Source organism: Rhinatrema bivittatum, chromosome 4 (genome assembly GCF_901001135.1).
Source record: "Rhinatrema bivittatum chromosome 4, aRhiBiv1.1, whole genome shotgun sequence".
Classification (NCBI taxonomy): Eukaryota; Metazoa; Chordata; class Amphibia; order Gymnophiona; family Rhinatrematidae; genus Rhinatrema; species Rhinatrema bivittatum.
In genome coordinates, this window is record NC_042618.1 from 87,524,731 (window position 1) to 87,545,593 (window position 20,863).

General features: G+C 46.9%; 1 protein-coding gene across 1 annotated transcript in view; it reads left to right on the forward strand.

The window, feature by feature from the left end:
* The window catches only part of FAM161B (FAM161 centrosomal protein B), a 114,606-nt gene that overhangs the window by 55,564 nt on the left and 38,179 nt on the right, over positions 1 to 20,863 (forward strand). Inside the window, exon 8 of the mRNA XM_029598450.1 lies at positions 6,203 to 6,302. Within this exon, the coding sequence (XP_029454310.1) occupies positions 6,203 to 6,302 (100 nt within the window). The remainder of the gene's footprint in view (positions 1 to 6,202; positions 6,303 to 20,863) is intronic.

Here is a 20,863-nt window from a genome sequence, read left to right on the forward strand (position 1 = left end):
CATGGCTATCGGGGAGGCACTGATTGCTGCTACTGGCACTGAAGCCCATTCTGCTGCCTCCTCTCTGCAGGCCCCGTGTGCTTCCACTTTCTCCATGCTGATCTCGTACATTGTGAGATCCGCATAGAGAAAGTGCTACTCTTGCACATTACCAAAGATTACATGTGCCAATCACTAAAAAGTAATTTATTTTTTTTTACCTTTGCTGGCTGATCTTAGTTTTCTAATCAGTTGGTCACAGGCTTTTTTTTTCCACCTTCCCTTTCTTATTTTTTTGCCAATTCCTTTTATATTGTCTTTTTTTCTATTTCTTTTCTCTCCATCTTCTTCCCTCAAACACACAGTCAGGTTCTCATTCTCACATGCATTTCTCTCTCTCTCACACACACACAGGCTCTCACGGTCACATGCTCTCTCTCATACAATCATTCATACACAGTCTCTCTCTTGCACATGGTGTCTGACTCTCACACACCCAGGCTCTCTCTCACTCCCACATACTGTCTTGCTCAAGCACAGGCTCTCACTGTCACATGCTCTCTCTCATACAATCATTCATACACACAGGCTCTCACTGTCACATGCTCTCTCTCACACACACACAGGCTCTCACATGCTGTCTCTGCAAACATTCAGATCCTCACTCCCACACACAATCTCTCAACTCATCTCATACAAACACACACACTCTACAGACCCTCAGCCTCTCTCTCACCTCTGGGCCTCCTCTTCAGGGGTCGCCGCAGGATGGGCTCTGCAGCGGCCCTGATCTTCTCGGGCCATGGCGGCCCTGCTACCAGGCCTCTTCCTCTTCTTGGGCCACTGCGACTTGGAATTCACGGCAGCCCATAAGCACAAGTGCTGCTCCTCTTCTGCACTCGCTGATGCTCCTCTTCCTTCCTGCCCACGCGGCTCCGGCAACATTTACTTCCAGGGCTGCATAGGCAGGAAGGAGGAGGAGCATCAGCGCGTTTAAATGCGATCTTTTTCTTCGGGCTGTGGTGACTTGAGCCTCACTACGGCCCTGCCCATCTGCCTGTCGCTGCGCCACATGAGCCTCCCTGCGCCCGGGGGCATTGGCTCCCCTCGGGATACCACTGCTTGCGGCGCCCCAGTCCCAGGTCTAGTGCTTCCACCGGCCCTGCACGCAGGTTTCTCTTCAGGCCGCAGCGCCAGCAGACCCTCTTCTTGTCTTTGGCCGGGAAATAAAAAAATAATAATAATTTCCCGATAGTCCACGAAACGCGTGTGTCAGCAAAAACGTCTCGGCGTGTCACCTCTGACATGCGTGTCATAGGTTAGCCATCACTGCCCTAGAAAAACACTCAAAAAGTGTTCATTCCAATGTGCTGTTTAAGGGTTATTTCTGTGGTGCAATAAAATATCTATTTCATGTGGTTTTCATTATCTTGGATGAGGTAGTACTGGGGATGCCCATATAGGCAGCATATTAATATGCTACTCCCATCTTCTTGGGGTTGTTCCCTCCTTCTTGGTTGAATTCCTTTTTGCCTACTGAATTTGAGCTACATTAGCAGCTGGTTGGCCCCCGTGACCAAGAAAGCTTGTATTTTCTGACCATTTACAATCATTGCCTCCAGATGGGGGTTCCTTCTTTTATCATAGCTCCTCTGTTGTTTTCTACCAAAGAAAGAACAACTAGACTTGGGACAAATCTTCCATAAATGACCTATTTCTCTGCAACTATAGCACCTTACCAAGGATCTTTGACTATTCTCCCAGGTTCCTTGTCTGAAATCCTGATCCCAGACTCTGGCCATGGCAGCTCACTTGTCATAGGATGGAGAAGTATGGAGAGGATGTCCTGCCACCTCCCCCATCATCTGGGGTTGTCTGTGACTATGAACAGAGATTCTCAGTGCAGTTATTGGTTGGTACATAGGGTTGCCTTGGCCTCCATGAATTGCTCGGAGAGGATTACTGCTGTCCCAAGGGTGTGTGCCCCTTGTTTAATCACCTATTCTTTCACTTTTGTGGGGAGAGTGGTTATGTATTGCTTTTACACAACTACAAACAAGTAATCCCACCCAAGTGAGAGACCTAGGGGTCCAAATCGTTGAAAATTTAACAATGGAAACCCACAGAAGCAAACTGATTAGATGTGGTTTGTACAAGCTGTGGATTCTGAGCTGACTGAAACCTCTCTAAGCACACAGATTTCAGAACTGTATTACAATCTCTCATATTCTCAAACCTGGATTACTGTAATTCCTTACTTCTAGGTCTTCTGGCAAGTCACTTAAAAACTTCTGCAACTACTGCAAAATGCCACAGGTAGACAATTGTCTAGAGCAAGGAAATCTGACCACATCACCCCAACACTGATGGCTCTGCATTGGTTTCCTATACAGTCAAGAATACATTATAAAGTTTTAACATTAATATTCAGTAACATTAACCCGAACAACAATGATCTGATGGGAATAACATTTAAACCACACAACCCCCGCAAACTCTCAGATCACAGAACAAAGGCATCCTAGAAATCCCGAACTTAAGAAATTCTCAGCTAATGCAAACTAGAGATAAGAGTGATATCAAGTGCTGGCCCAAAACTATGGAACTCCATGCCAGAGGAACTTTCAACATTAACGGACAAAAAGAAATTCAAGAGCAACTAAAAAACTAGGCTATTCCAAAATGCCGTCTACTTGACTTGGATAACCAACAAACCCCTATAATCTAGCTATGCTTTCATGTTATATGTCTACCATTGTAATACTTCCGTTTATCATGAATGTTTCTCCCCCTTTAACACTGATTATAATTATGGATGTTTTACCTGTAAACCGTTACGCACTAATGATTCTCACATGGACTGACGGTATATAAAACATTTAAATAAATAAATAGAAACACTATTTACATAGGAGACTAGCCCTCAAGTTCAATCCAGCAGCATGCTAGATCCTTCAGCACTGAGCAACTACCCTCGGTGTATCTTCCGGACCCATACATGTAGCACGGAAACACTGCCCATAGCCTCCTTAGTTGGACCCAGTCTGTTTTTAATGGCAGCTTTCATTATCTCGTATTTGGCAATCTGTTCTGTACTGAGGGTGTAATAGGCCGCTTGGGCCTCACCTGTGATCAAGGATCATCTGAGTGGCCCACTGTGACAGTGGCCCCCTGCAGTTCCTGATATCCTTTCAAAAATTGTCTTCCCCCATATGTGCCAGCCCCATAGTCCCCTGTTCATATTGCAGAAATCATACCGCTATCTGATTCGGTTCATTGCATTAGTAACTGTTCAGTTATCCAGATTTACTCTTCTAATAGTTGTATGAGGGGTTGCTGCTATTGGTTCTGCTGCATGTTGGCTGCTTGTAGCAGATGTATACTCTTTTGTTGCAACTGTTCAGCCAACCTCTTGAGGATGTCTTGAGATGCCACTTGTAATGGAGACAAATGGGAAAAAACCCAGTTGCAGAGTGGAGAGCTCCGACCCCTGGCCCCCCTCTAAGTCTCTTCTTTTTGTCTACTCCCTCCCTTGTGCTGAGTGTGTGAACCAAAGCACTGGCCTTTTACACTTTATAGGCTTTGACCTAATAAATATGATCCTGTCACCATCCCTCAAGAACCAGGTTCCTAGGTATATGCCACTGAGCTTTGCACTCCCTGAAGGTCAACTCCATTTTTGCCGCTTCCCCTCAGCTTTGGTATCCTTTACCTTAACAGTTTCAATATGGCCTTGCTCGCACTGGCCACTCTGGTGGTGCCTAACAGTGGTGACTGCGTACCTCCGATCAGTTTGGGATTGCCACTGTCTTTGAAATGGGCTTTCCAAAAGGATGTAAGTGAAGGGCTGGTAGGTGAGCACTCCGATGTCAGCACTGCCTCAGAAACAGCTCAGATTAAAGAAAAAATGGCAATTATATAGAAAATATATGACACACTCTAGCACAACATATCATATATAGTGACATATAAATTCATTAGAAACAACTTTTATTATTGTCTACAAAACATTTTATCAAGAATCTTCAAAAAACATTTAATTTCTATTCATCGTCGCATACAATAGAGTAAATAACAAATATTCACCATAAAAGAACATTCATACACACAGTCATACTATTACAAATTTTTCTTTTAGAAAATCTATATAGCAATACAGTTGTTCCACTCCCTCTTTACAGCAGTGAGTACAAGAAAGATAGAGATGGGACCAGCTGAAAACATTCTACTGGGCTCTCTTCCATGGAAGGGGAAGGAGTAAATAAGGACTATCAGGCAAAGCAGCACTGGATGGCGTGTTGCCGATGCTGACTGTCAGTCCATGTGGTCTCCCTGGATTCTGCAGTGGGACCCAGTGGATCCTGGGGTAGATCGGGAATGATGGCTACTGGACGACCATGGCGTAATGCCAGATTATGGACTACATAGCAGAGCAGCACTTTCTCAGCGACTCTGGGTGGAGTGTACTTTAAAGCTCCCCCCAATTTATCCAAACAGCGAAATCTACTTTTGAGAACTCCGAAGGTGCATTCTATGGCACAATGGATAGAACATAAGGCCTCATTATACCTCATCTCTGCTGGTGTGTTGGCAATAGTGACTGGTGTGAGAAGCCACGTTCTGCAATCGTATCCTGAATGTCCTGCAGGAAACAGAGAACGTTTGCATCATTCACTCCGCACTGACTTGGTGATCTTGCTGCCAACACACAGCATGCTATCAAACATTAGAAGCTAGGCTGTAGCCTGACAAGAGCTTTAAAAGGCTATAGGCAAGCCCTAAGTCCATGGCACCTTTTACTGTGACACAATATGAATGCTCTAGTGCTTTCTTGTGCCACATCATATCTTCCTAAATAGGAAGCTGCTTCTTGGGTTCCTATGCAATGTGTCCATGACACTCCCAACCAGGTTCTTGGAAGGCATTTCTTGTACTCCTCTAACACAGAAACTGTACATCACAGCTGCCACAAATTTCATAGCAGAAAGAATGCAACCTCGTGATATGATTGTGCATGTCCCTGGCTGTTGTGCAGTCTGTCCTCCAGAGATACACATTTGTCTGACATGACACAGTGACTGATAAGGCCAAAATGCACAACCCCAGCTTCTCTTTAACCTGTATGATGGTCAAGACTTACTGTGGCTGACATCCTGGCTGACAGATCACTAACAGGGCACACCTGACCTGGGAGTCCCTGCAATGTAGACACCAAATTGGATTGATTTACAAGTGACTTTTCAACACCTCCAAACGGGAGCATTTGATAAGCCACTAGCTTAAAGTTAACCAGTAGGAAGTATTTAGTCCGTGGTCACATACAGAGCTTTGTGACAAATGTATTGTTTGGGAACACAATATTAACAGGCCTCTCTGGCCAGGAAAGAGAAAGCTGGGCCCTGGCTCGCTGGCTCGTCAACCGAACTGTACAAGCCACTTCTCACCTAAGCTGTCACATCCCTAACAGCCACCCCCACCCCTTTGTCGTTGCCATTTGCTGGAAACACATAGTCGGAGAGGGACTAAAGAAAGAAGCATCAGTCTTTCTCACAGGACAGCAGGATGGTAGTCCTCACAAATGGGTGACATCACAGGATGGAGCCCTGTACGGAAAACTTTTCTGTCAAAGTTTCTGCAAAGCTTTGACTGACACTGGCACACTGAGTGCACTGAGCCTGCTCAGCCTGCAATTATCCCTGTGACCTCAGGTGTCTCCCTCAGTCTTCTTTTTTCCGCTCTGCAGTCAGCTCTGTGAGAAATTCTAACACTTTTTCCTTATGGAAACACTTAAACTTTTACTTCACAAACACTTTTTCCCTGCACGGGTCTCCCTTTGCATACATTTATTCGTCGCTCGGTGAGTACTATGCCCTGTTTTTCGGTCGATTCCTGTCACCTCCCTGGCCTGCCAACCGACTGCGGCCTTCCCTCCCCCTATGTTTTCAGTTAGCCACACACAGCCTGCGAGTGTCCCTCTGTGACACTCTGCCTGGTTATTAGCGCTAGTGGGACAGGGACTTCCACGGTTTCCGTTGCCGCCAGGGCCCCTGTACATTCAGGTCCTTCGATTTCCTCAGTACCCTCGCGCAGTCGATGCCCACAGGAGTCCATTCTTTGCACATAGCGATTCTTCAAGAAAGGCAAACTGGCATATTGACCTTCCACAAGTGTTTTGGTTCTGTCTAAAAAGCTACCGCTTATTGGTTGAAATATTATTTTGCAGGCTGAATGATCAGAAGAGGAAAAATGAATATGAGAAGGAGCTGGAAGAGATGAAGAGGAGAGTTAAAGACAGGCCATACCTCTTTGAACAGGTTACAAAGGTAGGAGGATAGAATTGCAGCTCATTTCTCTTTCCTTAATGTCTCAAGGATATATGTACTCTCTCACATGCTGCCTGTTTGTTAAACTCTGCCCACATATCGACTTCTAGCCTCCCTCCTCCATACTGCACAATTTTGTTTTAATAACTTTTTATATTTAAAAAAAAAAAAAGAATAATACATAAAAGCCAGAAATCAGATTGTATGTTTCTCTTGCCATATTTGCTGTCCCTATGTCCTTGATTTAGACATGCAAATATGTATATATGTACCACCTGAAGGGGGTCCAGGTAGGAACCCCGGTTTACTTCACCTTTAAACTCAAGATTTGAGTCCAAGGAATTATAGGTAAATTGACTTACATAAAACGCAATATAAAATCCAGCAGCCAGGGCTACAGACCTTGAAGAATCACACTGGATTTAAAAAAAAACACCACCAGAGAGATTTATTCTGCTGCTAGGCATGAAATGTTGATAGGCACTTTGGCTGTTCGCATCACAAAAAATAGGGATTATAGGCATACAACATGCAGCATTGATCCCTTGTCTTTCTGCTACACCAGTCCAGAACAATTGTGTTTGTCCCCACTTCCAGCCGATGGAGACTCGCCAGAATGATGGCTACTGCCTGGAGTCAATACCCTTATTAAATAAACATACACATGCTTACTGTGACTCCAACATCGCTCTAAGCTTCAACAGCAAGAGGACATGTGGAAAAAAGGATTCACACTCACAAAGAGGGGAGTAGCTGGCTTGTTACGGCGGTTACTACCCCAAATCAAATAAGCCTGATACTTCACTTTCAATGCATATACAGCATAGTTCTCTGATTCAACGGCAGGGGAGAAGAAAAACTGATACTTCACACATCCAGCAGAGCTCTCTGCTTCAACAGCAGGGGAGAAGAAAAGAAGGTTCGCACTCACAAAGCGGGGAGTAGCTGGCTTGTTACGGCGGTTACTACCCCAAACCAAATGTGCCTGATACTTCACTTTCGATGCACATCCAGCATGGCTCTCTGCTTCAACAGCATGGGCGAAGACTGATACTTCATGCATATCCAGCATAGCTCCCTGCTTCAACGGCAGGGGAGAAGAAAAACAACCAATAAGGGCTGTATAACATAGTCTGGATAAAACAAATAAGCATGGGTGCAGCTTGCTTATTGCGGCGGCTACTACCCCTAACTAATCAAGCTAGATATTTCACTTGGATGCAGCTCCATCACTGCTCTCTACATTAAAGGTGGGGGTGGAAGGGAAATAGAACCAAGAGCTAAGAGAAACAGATAAGTATGAGAAAAAAAATGTGTGAAGCTTGCTGGGCAGACTGGATGGGCCATTTGGTCTTCTTCTGCCGTCATTTCTATGTTTCTATGTTTTTTGTTGTTTTTTTTTAAATATGACATCACCTATAATATTTATTCTATGAGCGTAACCGGAAAGCAAGCATTCTCTGCCTCCAGCCAATGTAAAGACCTAATGGTGTAGCAGAATTTCTTTAGGAAAGCCTATATTTTAAGAATAGGAATTTACAAAGAGATCAGAAATAAGAGGCAAAGGTGCTTAGATACTGCGCTGCAGAGCAATGTGCGGTTTTAAAAATATCGGCTGTCAAGATTGTGTCTCCTCGATCACGGAGTAAACGTAAACTCTTATGCTAGAGTCTTTGCACCTTGCCACATAGTTTGCACAGATTTGAATGCTCAATTTATCAAATTTTCCCATGGAATCAGATTAAGCAGATGGCTGTTGTTTGCTGCAAAATGAACACTCCCACCTGCAGCACACCACCGAGAATATTTCCTCACATGGCTACATAGGGAATTGCGCTCTCTTCCACTTAAGCTTAAACTCTGAAAAATGAAGATATTCCTAAGGAACCTTACTGTAACGTTACAATGAATCTGGTGTGTTAGCTCTTTATTATTATTATTTTTTTAATGAGCAAATCTTTCTTCTATCTGAGCAGAAAACAACAACTATAAGAGAAAAAGGAAAAGGATTTTCTTTTCCTTGCTTTGATATAGCTGAATTCTTATCATAATGCTTAAACCCCTGCTATGTGTAGGGAGCATAACTTGGAAAGGATTTGCAGATTGTGGAAATTCAGACTACCTTCATCTTGCATCACTAAGAGCTGAATTCTTTTCAGAAAGCTCTACTGTTATCCTCTCCTAGAAGGAAGGGAGAATAGCTTGAAAAGTGCTTATTGACTGTGAAAGCTCACATTTTTTATTTCTTTTGCATAGAGAAATCAATTCTTTCAACCGCAAGCTCCATCAAAACCTCTGCTGTGAGGTAGGAAGCATAATTTGATAAGGGCTCATATCTTTCTACCGCAGGTAGAGAATTGTTTGTATCCAGGGAACTTTCCTGGACACTTTAAGCATTCCTCTTAATGTGCATTAAGCCAAGCTCAGTCGTAGCCTCTGCTATGAGAGGAGGAAACATCAGTAACCCTTCCAGTGACCTGTGCTTCTGGGTGATGCAGCGTGTTTGTATCCAGGGAACTTTCCTGGACACTTTAAGCATTCCTCTTAATGTGCATTAAGCCAAGCTCAGTCGTAGCCTCTGCTATGAGAGGAGGAAACATCAGTAACCCTTCCAGTGACCTGTGCTTCTGGGTGATGCAGCGTGTTTGTATCCAGGGAACTTTTCTAGACGCTTTAATATTAGACCCACCAAAATTGTCTGTACTCTAGAATAACCAGCGTGCACTTTTTCATGCATCTATGTTTTAGGCTCTATAACTGAAAGAAAAAAAACACTATTCATGTAAAAATTGATGTTCTGTAATAAGTACAGACAAATTAATCATTTTGTCAAATTATTTCTAAGTTTTGATGATGCAATCTGTGACAACAGTAGTTTTCTTTACTGATAGTATTATATGATTTTCAATAATAAAAACACATTTTAGTATTTTGGCTTGTTTTGATAGTAAATATAAATTGAACATAAAACCAGATACAAAACCCAACAAAATCCTTAAAAACAGAACTCAAAATATCAACTGTATGTGTACAATAAAATCTAAAAATGTACTGGGTAGGATAACACCCTAGAACCACTGCATGCACATTTTTGTGCACCTATGGTTTAGGCTCTATAACTGAAAGAAAAACAAACTTGTGTAAAAATTGATGCTTTATAAATAGTACGGACAAGAATTAAGCATTTCATCAAATTATTCCAAAGTTTTGACAGTACAGTCTGTGACAGCAGTGGTTTCTTTACTGTTAGTATCATACAATTTCAATAAAAACTCATTGTAGAGTTTTTTGCTTTCCTGATAGTAAATGTTTTTCAAGTGAACATAAAACTAGATGCAATAACCATCAAAGTCATTTTACTGTGCGTGTACAGTAAAATCTAAAAATGTACTTCAAACCGCTGGGTATAGCAAACATCTAAAACCATCACATGCATGAAAATATGCAACTAGGTTTTAGGCTTTATAATTGAAAGAAAGCTTAAGATGTACCTACAATACAAATTAAAATCTTTCTCTCACATTTTGTCAGCTATTTTTACAGGTATTTGATAACAGTTTTGCATCAAAGTTCAATTTCATAGAACTGCTACAGCCATATTGTTATACAATTGAGAAGTGTGAAGGCTCACACAGTTCATGTACCTGATCATAGCAGGTTGCAGTTCCATCATTTATGACTCAGTATTGTGTATATCTACAATGTAATTCAAGTTGGGCCTACATGTATTTCTGTTTCTGGCTGTACTTATCTGGCAAATACATTCTCCTAGGACAAACAGGATGGTAGTCCTCACAGATGGGTGACATCATCACATGGAGCCCGGCATGGAAAACTTTTGTCAAAGTTTCTAGAACTTTGACCAGCACACTAAGCATGCCCAACATGCCATTATCCGCACATCCATGCGGAGTCCCCCTTCAGTCTCTTTTTTCCCAGGAAATATTTGCCTCGCAGTAGTGGAGCTCTGTTTTTAGCTCATCCTTTTTAAAGTATTTTGCCGGTCTTTTTCGACGTTCTTGGCATCAAGTTCCTCTTCGGTCGGTGCTATCCGGCGTGCGGTAGGTGTTTCAATTTTCCGTTCATGCAGTCGATTCCCAGCGAGTCGCCTCTCGGTGACCGATGGCCATGAACTGCTCACCAGTTCATGGTGTCATCCGGTTTTCACTGATGCCCCTGTGCCCACGGACCATGTCTATTACTGATCCACATGAGGTCTGTATCCTCTGCCTGGGGGTGTCATATGACATCCAAGGGTGCCATTTGTAGTGACCAGATGACCCCCAAACGCTGTCATGCCTGGCTGGATAAGATGGAAAAGCTTTATGCCAGAAAGTCTGATCCATCTACTCTGGCATCAGGGGCGTCGACAGCTAGAGGCCGAGGGGAGCTGTTAGATACATCGTCCCTCTCTACCCCTCTGGCGGGTCCCTCTTGTGAGAGAGGAGTCGGTGATAGGCCGTCTCCAGTGTCGACGCAGTCAAGAATGTCATGATCTTCACTTTCCTCAGCTCCGGGGAAAGACCGGGACAAGCACCGAGGGAAGTCCCACAAGCATCATAAGAACATAAGAAAATGCCATTTCTCAGAGCACTCAATCGACCTTCTTTCTGAGCCATCTCTGCTGGATGAGTAGCGTCGGTCTTCCCTGGAGAATCTTTCCTTTGCGGGCTTTGTCTGGCTATGGCTGAGGCCATCCTGTTGCAGCTCCTCACTGAACAGGACGCTCAGCACAAAATGCTGGAGGTCCTCCAGTTTCTTGATGCCCCAAAGGAAATAGTGGCTGTCCCAGACCATGAGAACTTCAAGGAACGTCTCCTTAGGATCTGGGAACACCCTGTATCCATTCCTCTGCTCTATCGGAAGACGGATGCCATTTACCTGGTGCAACAAGCCTTGGGCTTTTAGAGGAACCACCTCCTGCACCAGTCTGTGGTGGTGGACTCTGCCCACAAGAAGGCCAAGTGCTCTCATACCCATGCCTCTGCCCTGCCAGGTCAGGAACATAGGGCCTTAGATGCCCTAGGTAGGAAGATCTTTTAGGGCGTTATGCTCATCACCCATATTGTGTCCTACCAACTGTATATGACCCATTCCCTGTACGTACCAGGATCAGTCCAGACGGTGGGTTATGTCCCCCGTCCAGCAGATGGAATCAGAACAGACTTCGAGGGGCGTTGCCATATAGACCAGTACACCCTCTGCAGGAGCTCAGTATCTTTCTGACTCCAGCAGATGAGAGTAGGGGAACCAATTGCTTCCCCAGGCTTGCAGGGTTTTAGTTTCTTTCGGCTCCTTTCTCTTGCCTATCGCTCATAACAGTTTGGATCAAGTTTTTTAAAAACAAAAAAACAAAGTGTTAGTTCAATTTTTGGGGAGGCATGGTTTACTCTGGTCTGCCTCCTTCTCTCTCGCTCTCTCCTCCTTCCCTGGCCGGGGGTAAGTCACGGTGTCTTATTTTTCAGTATTTGCCTTTTAGGATATTTCCAGCGTTTGTGCCTCGTGGAAGCCGGGGGTGCCGGCCTCTCCACGCTATCGCCTACCGCCCCACAGCCCCGAGACGAGCCTTCCCCGGGGCCGCTGCTGCAGGGAGGGGTGATTCCCCTGCTTCCTTCAGGGCGTTTTTTAGCGGGTAGCGCAGGCCGATCGGGCCCCCCCGCGGCACCTCCTCGTTCGGTGGGCCCCCCCCGCCCTGCGACGTTTTCTCTTCCTCCCCCGATGGCCACGATGCTGCGGCCGTCCCGATGTTCGGCCTGCAGCGAGCCGGGGTTGAGGATATCGCGTGAGGGGATCTGCGCACGATGCCTCCCCGGGGGAAGGCACCTCGCAGCCGATCAGCACTTTCTCTTTTCTTCCCTCACTGTGGCCCGGGCGGCGCGGGCCGGCCACTTCGCCGCCTTTGGCGGGAACGGCGGCCATTTTGAATTCTCAGCGCACTGATGGCATGCACACAGCACAGGAAGGAAGGGACTTTCGGGAGGTCTCCCCACTGAATTTGTCCCCGGAGGGGGCCTTACCGGACTCGGGGCCCTCGGATGGCTCCTCCTCAGGCCCCCCCCCCCCCGAGCATGCCGAGGTTTTCTCCAGAGTTCATCTTGTTAATCCTCGTCTTCCGACTGCTCCACAGGGCCCCCCTGACCTGGCGGGATCGGTTTCGGGGGGCCCCCCGAATTCCCACCAGGGTACATCTTGCCCCAGGAAGGGTGGGGGCGTCTTCGGCCTTGGGGGGAGATCCCCCGGCCCCACCGGACCCTGCGCAGCCGGACGCTCAATCGGAGGGAGACGATCCGCGAGCGCTTCGGATTTTCCAGAGAGAGGAGTTGGATGACCTCATACCTCAGATCCTCTTAGAGCTGAATCTCGACCCACCGCCGTACCACCAGCTCCAGTTGCCCCAGCCGTCGCCACATCTTCCAAGAAGGGGGATCCAGTCTTAGCTGCCCTCCGGCCGAGGTCTCGGGCGTTCCCCACCCACGATTCTTTTTTGCAGCTCCTGACCAGGGAGTGGGACATCCCTGAGGCATCTCTAAAGGTCAGCCGAGCAATGGAAAAGTTGTATCCACTTCCTGAGGATTTTCTGGAGCTCATCAAGGTCCCAAAGGTGGACTCGGCAGTATCGGCGGTCACTAAGAGGATGACTATTCCTTGATGGGCGGAGCGGCATTGCGCGACACTCAGGACCGCAAGCTGGAGATCTTTCTCAAACGGGTTTTTGAGGTCTCAGCCCTGGGGATGCGAGCGGTCATGTGCAGCTCGCTCGCGCAGAGGGCCAGTCTTCGCTGGGTGCAACAACTTCTCACTACTCAAGATCTGCCGCCCGAAGAAACCGCCCAGGCAGATCGTCTGGAGTCTGCCATAGCGTACGGGGTGGATGCCTTGTACGACCTCTTCCGAGTTCTGGCGAGATCCATGGTTTCGGTAGTCGCGGCTCGGCACCTCTTGTGGCTCCGTAACTAGGCGGCAGATGCCTTCTCTAAGTCAAGCCTGGGCTCTCTGCCTTTCAGAGGCAAGTTTCTCTTTGGAGAGGATCTGGATCAGATCATCAAGTCCCTGGGGGAGAACGCAGTTCACCGCCTTCCTGAGGATAGACAACGTACTTCTCGGTCCTTTGCCTCTTCTCGAACCAGGACCAGAGCGCAGCGGCGCTACAGGAGTTACAGGCAGACGGGTCCTCGGACACCTTCCTCCAGATCCCAGTCCTGGCCGCGGTCCTTTCGTGGGCGCAGGGCCGCGCGTGACGGGTCGGGACAGGGGAATCCCCCACCCAAGCCCACTCAATGATGACAGTCTCGCCCACTCCTCCACCCCCAGGATTGGGGGTCGTCTCTCGGATTTCTACGAGGAGTGGGTGCGTATCACCTCAGACCAGTGGGTCCTGGACACTATAAAGAACGGCTATGCCTTGGTGTTTGTCCGCCCTCCGAGGGACAGGTTCATCTTCTCCCTCTGTGGGTCGGACCTCAAGAGGAGAGCGGTGCAGCAAACTCTGGACCGGCTGCAGGGGATAGGGGCCATTTCCCTCGTCCCCTTCGGCGAGGTGGGCTTGGGCCATTATTCCATCTACTTCATCATGCCCAAAAAGGACAGCTCCTTTGGCGCATCCTGGATCTAAAGGAGGTAAACAAGTCATTACGGGTCCTCCGGTTCTGCATGGAGGCGCTACGCTCAGTGATCGCAGCAGTGCATCAGGGGGAGTTCCTTGCTTCCCTGGACCTGACGGAGGCTTACCTGCACATACCCATCCTTCCAGCTCACCGGCAGTTTCTCCGCACATTCACCAAGATCATGGTGGTAGTGGCGGCGACCCTAAGGAAGGAGGGCATTCTTGTTCATCCCTATCTAGACGATTGGCTGATACGCGCGAAGTCTTTCGCCCACGGACAGTCCTCGGTAGCCAGGGTCGTCCAGGTGCTTCGCTCCCTGGGCTGGGTGGTGAACTTCGCCAAGAGCTCCCTCATGCCCTCGCAACACTTGGACTTCTTTGGAGCGAGTTTCGACACGCGTCAGGGCAAGGTCTTCTTACGCCTGGACAAGGCTCAATCCTTGCGGGAACACATACGACGGTGTTCTGCGTTGCCAGAACCCACCTCCTGGGACTATCTTCAGCTCTTGGGCGTGATGGCCTCCACCATCAACCTCGTGCCCTGGGCGTTCGCACACCTACGTCCCCTACAGGCGGCTCTCCTTTCCCGCTGGAAACCAGTCTCACAGGATTATCAGATGATACTTCCCCTTCCGCAGGCTGCCAAGGACAGTCTGAGTTGGTGACTGGATCCGTTGCATCTGGCTCGTGGCGTCTCCCTCGAGGTTCCCAATTGGGTGGTGGTGACCACCGATGCCAGTCTCATTGGATGGGGAGCCGTCTGCGAACGAAGCACCGCGCAGGGGACATGGTCGAAAGTACAAGCGACGTGGCCGATCAATCGCCTGGAAACCAGAGCGGTGCGTCTGGCGCTCCAGCATTTCCTTCTGCTGGTGCGGAACCGGGAGGTCAGGATTCTCTCGGACAACGCCACCACCGTGGCCTACATCAATCGGCAGGGAGGTACGAGGAGTCGGCACGTCTCGCTCGAGTCGGCGCGCCTGATGGAGTGGGCAGAAATTCACCTAGCTCGTCTCGCGGCCTCACACATCGCGGGAGTGGACAATGTTCAGGCGGACTACCTGAGTCGCCAACAGCTGGATCCCGGAGAATGGTCCCTCTTCGACGAAGCGATGCAACTGCTTGTCCGCCGGTGGGGGGCGCCGCACGTGGACCTGATGGTGACCTCCCTCAACGCCAAGGCCCCCCGCTTCTTCAGTCGCAGAAGAGAGCGCGGCAAGGAAGGGGTGGATGCCCTAGTCCTCCCGTGGCCTCCACATCTGCTTCTCTACATCTTCCCTCCCTGGCCCCTGGTGGGCAAAATTCTCCGCAGAATAGAAAGCCATCAGGGGTCCGTGATCTTCGTCGCCCCGGAGTGGCCCCATCGACCCTGGTTTGCAGACCTTCTACAACTGGCAATCGATGGACCGATTCGTCTGGGACATCTTCCACGTCTCCTTCACCAGGGACCGGTATTTTTCGAGCAGGCAGAACTCTTCTGTCTTGCGGCCTGGCTTTTGAGAGGCGTTGACTCAGACGCAGGGGCTACCCGGAGGCGGTAGTCTCGACTCTGCTGCAGGCCCAGAAGACGTCTACCTCAGTAGCTTACGTACGAGTCTGGAAGGTCTTCGAGATGTGGTGTTCCAACCAGGGCACTCGCCTCACTAGGGCGTCTGTATCCCAGATCCTACAGTTTCTCCAGGATGTACTGGACAAGGGACTCGCCTATAATTCACTTCGGGTCCAGGTAGCTGCCCTTGGCTCACTAGTACAGTATGGCGGCTCCCTCCTGCTCCAACCAGACATCGCACGTTTCCTCAAGGGTGTCAAGCATTTGCGACCCCCGGTGAGGGATCCCTGTCCCTCCTGGAGCCTCAATTTAGTGCTTCGCGCCTTGTCAGGGCTGCCCTTCGAACCACTCCGCGGAGCGACTATTAAGAATCACTCTCAAGACCGTCTTTCTCATGGCCATCTGCTCTGCTCGACGCATCTCGGAACTTCAAGCTTTGTCCTGCAGAGAACCTTATCTCCGATTCACGGACTCGGGGATCTCCCTTCGCACCGTCCCGTCCTTCCTCCCGAAGGTGGTATCGTCTTTCCACTTGAACCAGACAGTAGAGCTTCCATCCTTCGCTTCCGACGAACCGAGGTCCTTTCGTCTCTTGGATGTCAAGTGCACGCTGCTTCGCTACCTGGAGGCTATGAATGACTTCAGGGTCTCCGACCATCTGTTCGTGCTATGGTCGGGTCCAAAGAAAGGTTCACAGGCCTCGAAGACGACGATTGCTAGATGGCTAAAAGACAGCATTTCTGCGTCTTACATTGGAGCGGGACGGACTCCTCCTCGCGGCATCATAGCTCACTCTACCCGGTCCCAGGCAGCCTCCTGGGCGGAGGTCCGCTCTGTCTCCTCTCAGGAGATTTGTCACGCGGCAACATGGAAATCGCTGCATACTTTCTCGAGACATTATCGGCTGCACCTGGCGTCTTCACACTCTGGGCACTTTGGCGAACAGGTGCTCCGAGCAGGCCTCGCAGGGCCCCACCCGATTTAGGGAAGCTTGGGTACGTCCCACCGTCTGGACTGATCCTGGTACGTACAGGGAAAAGAAAATTATTCCTTACCTACTAATTTTCATTCCTGTAGTACCATGGATCAGTCCAGACGCCCACCGCTCTTGGGTTCTTGGTTTTGCTCCGCTCGGTTTGTACTGCTCGGGTTGTTCTTTCAGCAGCATACTGTGTCTTTCAGTTTTCATTTCTATATTCACAGCTTCCTACAAGTTGACTGTTTTGTCGAAGGTTGACTGTTAATATTATTTTTGTGGTTGAATTTATGGTTAAACAAACTTGCTCCAGACTGTCCTGTCTCTACTTGGGCTTTGATATACTTTATACTGAGCTCCTGCAGAGGGTGTACTGGTCTATATGGCAACGCCCCTCGAAGTCTGTTCTGACTCCATCTGCTGGACGGGGGACATAACCCACCATCTGAACTGATCCATGGTACTACAGGAACGAAAATTAGCAGGTAAGGAATAATTTTCTTATACCACTGGAACCTGTGGAAACAGGTCCAGAAATTGTCAGAGCGCCTGCCCCAGCAGCAGCAGGAAGCATGAAGGACATAAGAACATGCCATACTGGGTCAGACCAAGGGTCCATCAAGCCCAGCATCCTGTTTCCAAGAGTGGCCAATCCAAGCCATAAGAACCTGGCAAGTACCCAAAAACTAAGTCTATCCCATGCCACTGTTGCTAATAATAGCAGTGGCTATTCTCTGAATGAACTTAATTAATAGCAGGTAATGGACTTCTCCTCCAAGAACTTATCCAATCCTTTTTTAAACACAGCTATACTAACTGCACTAACCACATCCTCTGGCAACAAATTCCAGAGTTTAATTGTGCGTTGAGTGAAAAAGAACTTTCTCCGATTAGTTTTAAATGTGCCCCATGCTAACTTCATGGAGTGCCTCCTAGTCTTTCTACTATCCGAAAGAGTAAATAACCGATTCACATCTACCCGTTCTAGACCTCTCATGATTTTAAACACCTCTATCATATCCCCCCTCAGTCGTCTCTTCTCCAAGCTGAAAAGTCCTAACCTCTTTAGTCTTTCCTCATAGGGGAGCTGTTCCATTCCCCTTATCATTTTGGTAGCCCTTCTCTGTACCTTCTCCATCGCAATTATATCTTTTTTGAGATGTGACGACCAGAATTGTACACAGTATTCAAGGTGCGGTCTCACCATGGAGCGATACAGAGGCATTATGACATTTTCCGTTTTATTCACCATTCGTTTTCTAATAATTCCCAACATTCTGTTTGCTTTTTTGACTGCCGCAGCACACTGAACCGACGATTTCAATGTGTTATCCACTATGACTCCTAGATCTCTTTCTTGGGTTGTAGCACCTAATATGGAACCCAACATTGTGTAATTATAGCATGGGTTATTTTTCCCTATATGCATCACCTTGCACTTATCCACATTAAATTTCATCTGCCATTTGGATGCCCAATTTTCCAGTCTCACAAGGTCTTCCTGCAATTTATCACAATCTGCTTGTGATTTAACTACTCTGAACAATTTTGTGTCATCTGCAAATTTGATTATCTCACTCGTCGTATTTCTTTCCAGATCATTTATAAATATATTGAACAGTAAGGGTCCCAATACAGATCCCTGAGGCACTCCACTGTCCACTCCCTTCCACTGAGAAAATTGCCCATTTAATCCTACTCTCTGTTTCCTGTCTTTTAGCCAGTTTGCAATCCACGAAAGGACATCGCCACCTATCCCATGACTTTTTACTTTTCCTACCATCCGGTCCAGGTGATTTACTACTCTTCAGTTTGTCAATCAGGCCTACCACATTTTCTAAATTCACTGTGATTTGGTTCACTCCATCTGAATCATCACCCATGAAAACCTTCTCCATTACGGGTACCTCCCCAACATCCTCTTCAGTAAACACCGAAGCAAAGAAATCATTTAATCTTTCCGCGATGGCCTTATCTTCTCTAAGTGCCCCTTTAACCCCTCGATCATCTAACGGTCCAACTGACTCCCTCACAGGCTTTCTGCTTCAGATATATTTAAAAAGGTTTTACTGTGAATTTTTGCCTCTACGGCCAACTTCTTTTCAAATTCTCTCTTAGCCTGTCTTATCAATGTCTTACATTTAACTTGCCAACGTTTATGCTTTATCCTATTTTGTTCTGTTTTGGCTAAAACAGCTTCTTTCACCTCCCCTTTTAACCATGCTGGTAATCGTTTTGCCTTCTTTCGACCTTTCTTAATGTGAGGAATACATCTGGACTGTGCTTCTAGAATGGTATTTTTTAACAATGACCATGCCCCTTGGACATTTTTTACTTTTGTAGCTGCTCCTTTCAGGTTTTTTTTTTTAACAATTTTTCTCATTTTATCAAAGTTTCCCTTTTGAAAGTTTAGCACAAAAGCCGTGGATTTGCACACAGTTCCTCTTCCAGTCATTAAATCAAATTTGATCATATTATGATCACTATTGCCAAGCGGCCCCACCACTGTTACCTCTCTCACCAAGTCCTGGGCTCCAATGAGAATTAGATCTAAAATTGCTCCTTCTCTCGTTGGTTCCTGAATCAATTGCTCCATAAAGCTATCATTTATTCCATCCAGAAACGATATCTCTCTAGCGTGTCCCGATGATACATTTACCCAGTCAATATTGGGGTAATTGAAGTCTATCCAATCCAATAGTGCAAACAAGACAATCTGAGTCCCAATCACAGTTCAAAAGTTGAGTTTATTGTTAGTATTCATGCATTTAATGCGGCAACTCCACTGACTTAGATAGCACTCCTCTCAGTGTTCTGTTGAATATTTACAAATATTCAACAGAATGTTATCCCACTGAATATACTTGATGACTTATCCAGCTAACTTTTAGATAGATAGCATTAAATGCATGAATACTAACAATAAACTCAACTTTTGAACTGTGATTGGGATTCAGATTGTCTTGTCTGCACTGTTGGATTGGATAGCATTTGTTGAAGTGCAGCTGTCCGCTCGTTGTTATTTTTTGGTAATTGAAGTCTCCCATTATTACTGCACTACCAATTTGGTTAGCTTCCCTAATTTCTCTTAGCATTTCACTGTCCGTCTCACCACTTCGCCAGATGGATGGTAGTATACTCCTATCACTATAGTCTTCCCCGACATACAAAGGATTTCTACCCATAGAGATTCAATTTTGTATTTAGTCTCATGCAGGATTTTTATCCTGTTGACTCTATGCCATCCCGGACATAAAGCGCCACACCTCCTCCCAGGTGCTCCTCTCTGTCTTGCGATATAATTTGTACCCTGGTATAGCACTGTCCCATTGGTTATCCTCTTTTCACCATGTCTCTGAGATGCCAATTAAGTCTGTCATCATTCACTGCTATACATTCTAATTCTCCCATCTTGCTCCTTAGACTTCTGGCATTAGCATACAAACATTTCAAAGTTTGTTTTTTGTTTGAATTTTCATTCTGCTTTTTAAAAAAGGATTCACACTCACAAAGAGGGGAGTAGCTGTCTTGTTACGGCGGTTACTACCCCAAATCAAATAAGCCTGATACAGCAAAGTTCTCTGATTCAACGGCAGGGGAGAAGAAAAACTGATACTTCACACATCCAGCAGAGCTCTCTGCTTCAACGGCAGGGGAGAAGAAAAGAGGGTTCGCACTCACAAAGCGGGGAGTAGCTGGCTTGTTACGGCGGTTACTACCCCAAACCAAATGTGCCTGATACTTCACTTTCGATGCACATCCAGCATGGCTCTCTGCTTCAACGGCATGGGAGAAGACTTATATGTCACACATATCCAGCATAGCTCCCTGCTTCAACGGCAGGGGAGAAGAAAAAAAACAAATAAGGGCTAATAACATAGTCTGGGTAAAACAAATAAGCATGGGTGCAGCTTGCTTATTGCGGCGGCTACTACCCCTAACGAATCAAGCTAGATATTTCACTTGGATGCAGCTCTATCACTGCTCTCTACATTAAAGGTGGGGGTGGAAGGGAAATAGAACCAAGAGCTAAGAGAAACAGATAAGTATGAGAGAAAATATGTGTGAAGCTTGCTGGGCAGACTAGATGGGCCATTTGGTCTTCTTCTGCCGTCATTTCTATGTTTCTATGTTTCTATAATTGATAGGGATAAGTTAGAATTTTTTAGCTCAGGTGAGTTTTTAGTTACAGGCACTTGGACTACTTTTCTAATTATTGGAACCTCACTGTCGGGATGCCCTAATTCTAATGCATCATTAGTATCCTTTTGAAGATACCTCTCTCCAAACCATGTGCTGCTGAGCGACTGTCGGCTTTCCCCTTTGTTCTAGTTTAAAAGCTGCTCTATCTCCTTTTTAAAGGTTAGCGCCAGCAGTCTGGTTCCACCCTGGTTAAGGTGGAGCCCATCCCTTCGGAAGAGACTCCCCCTTCC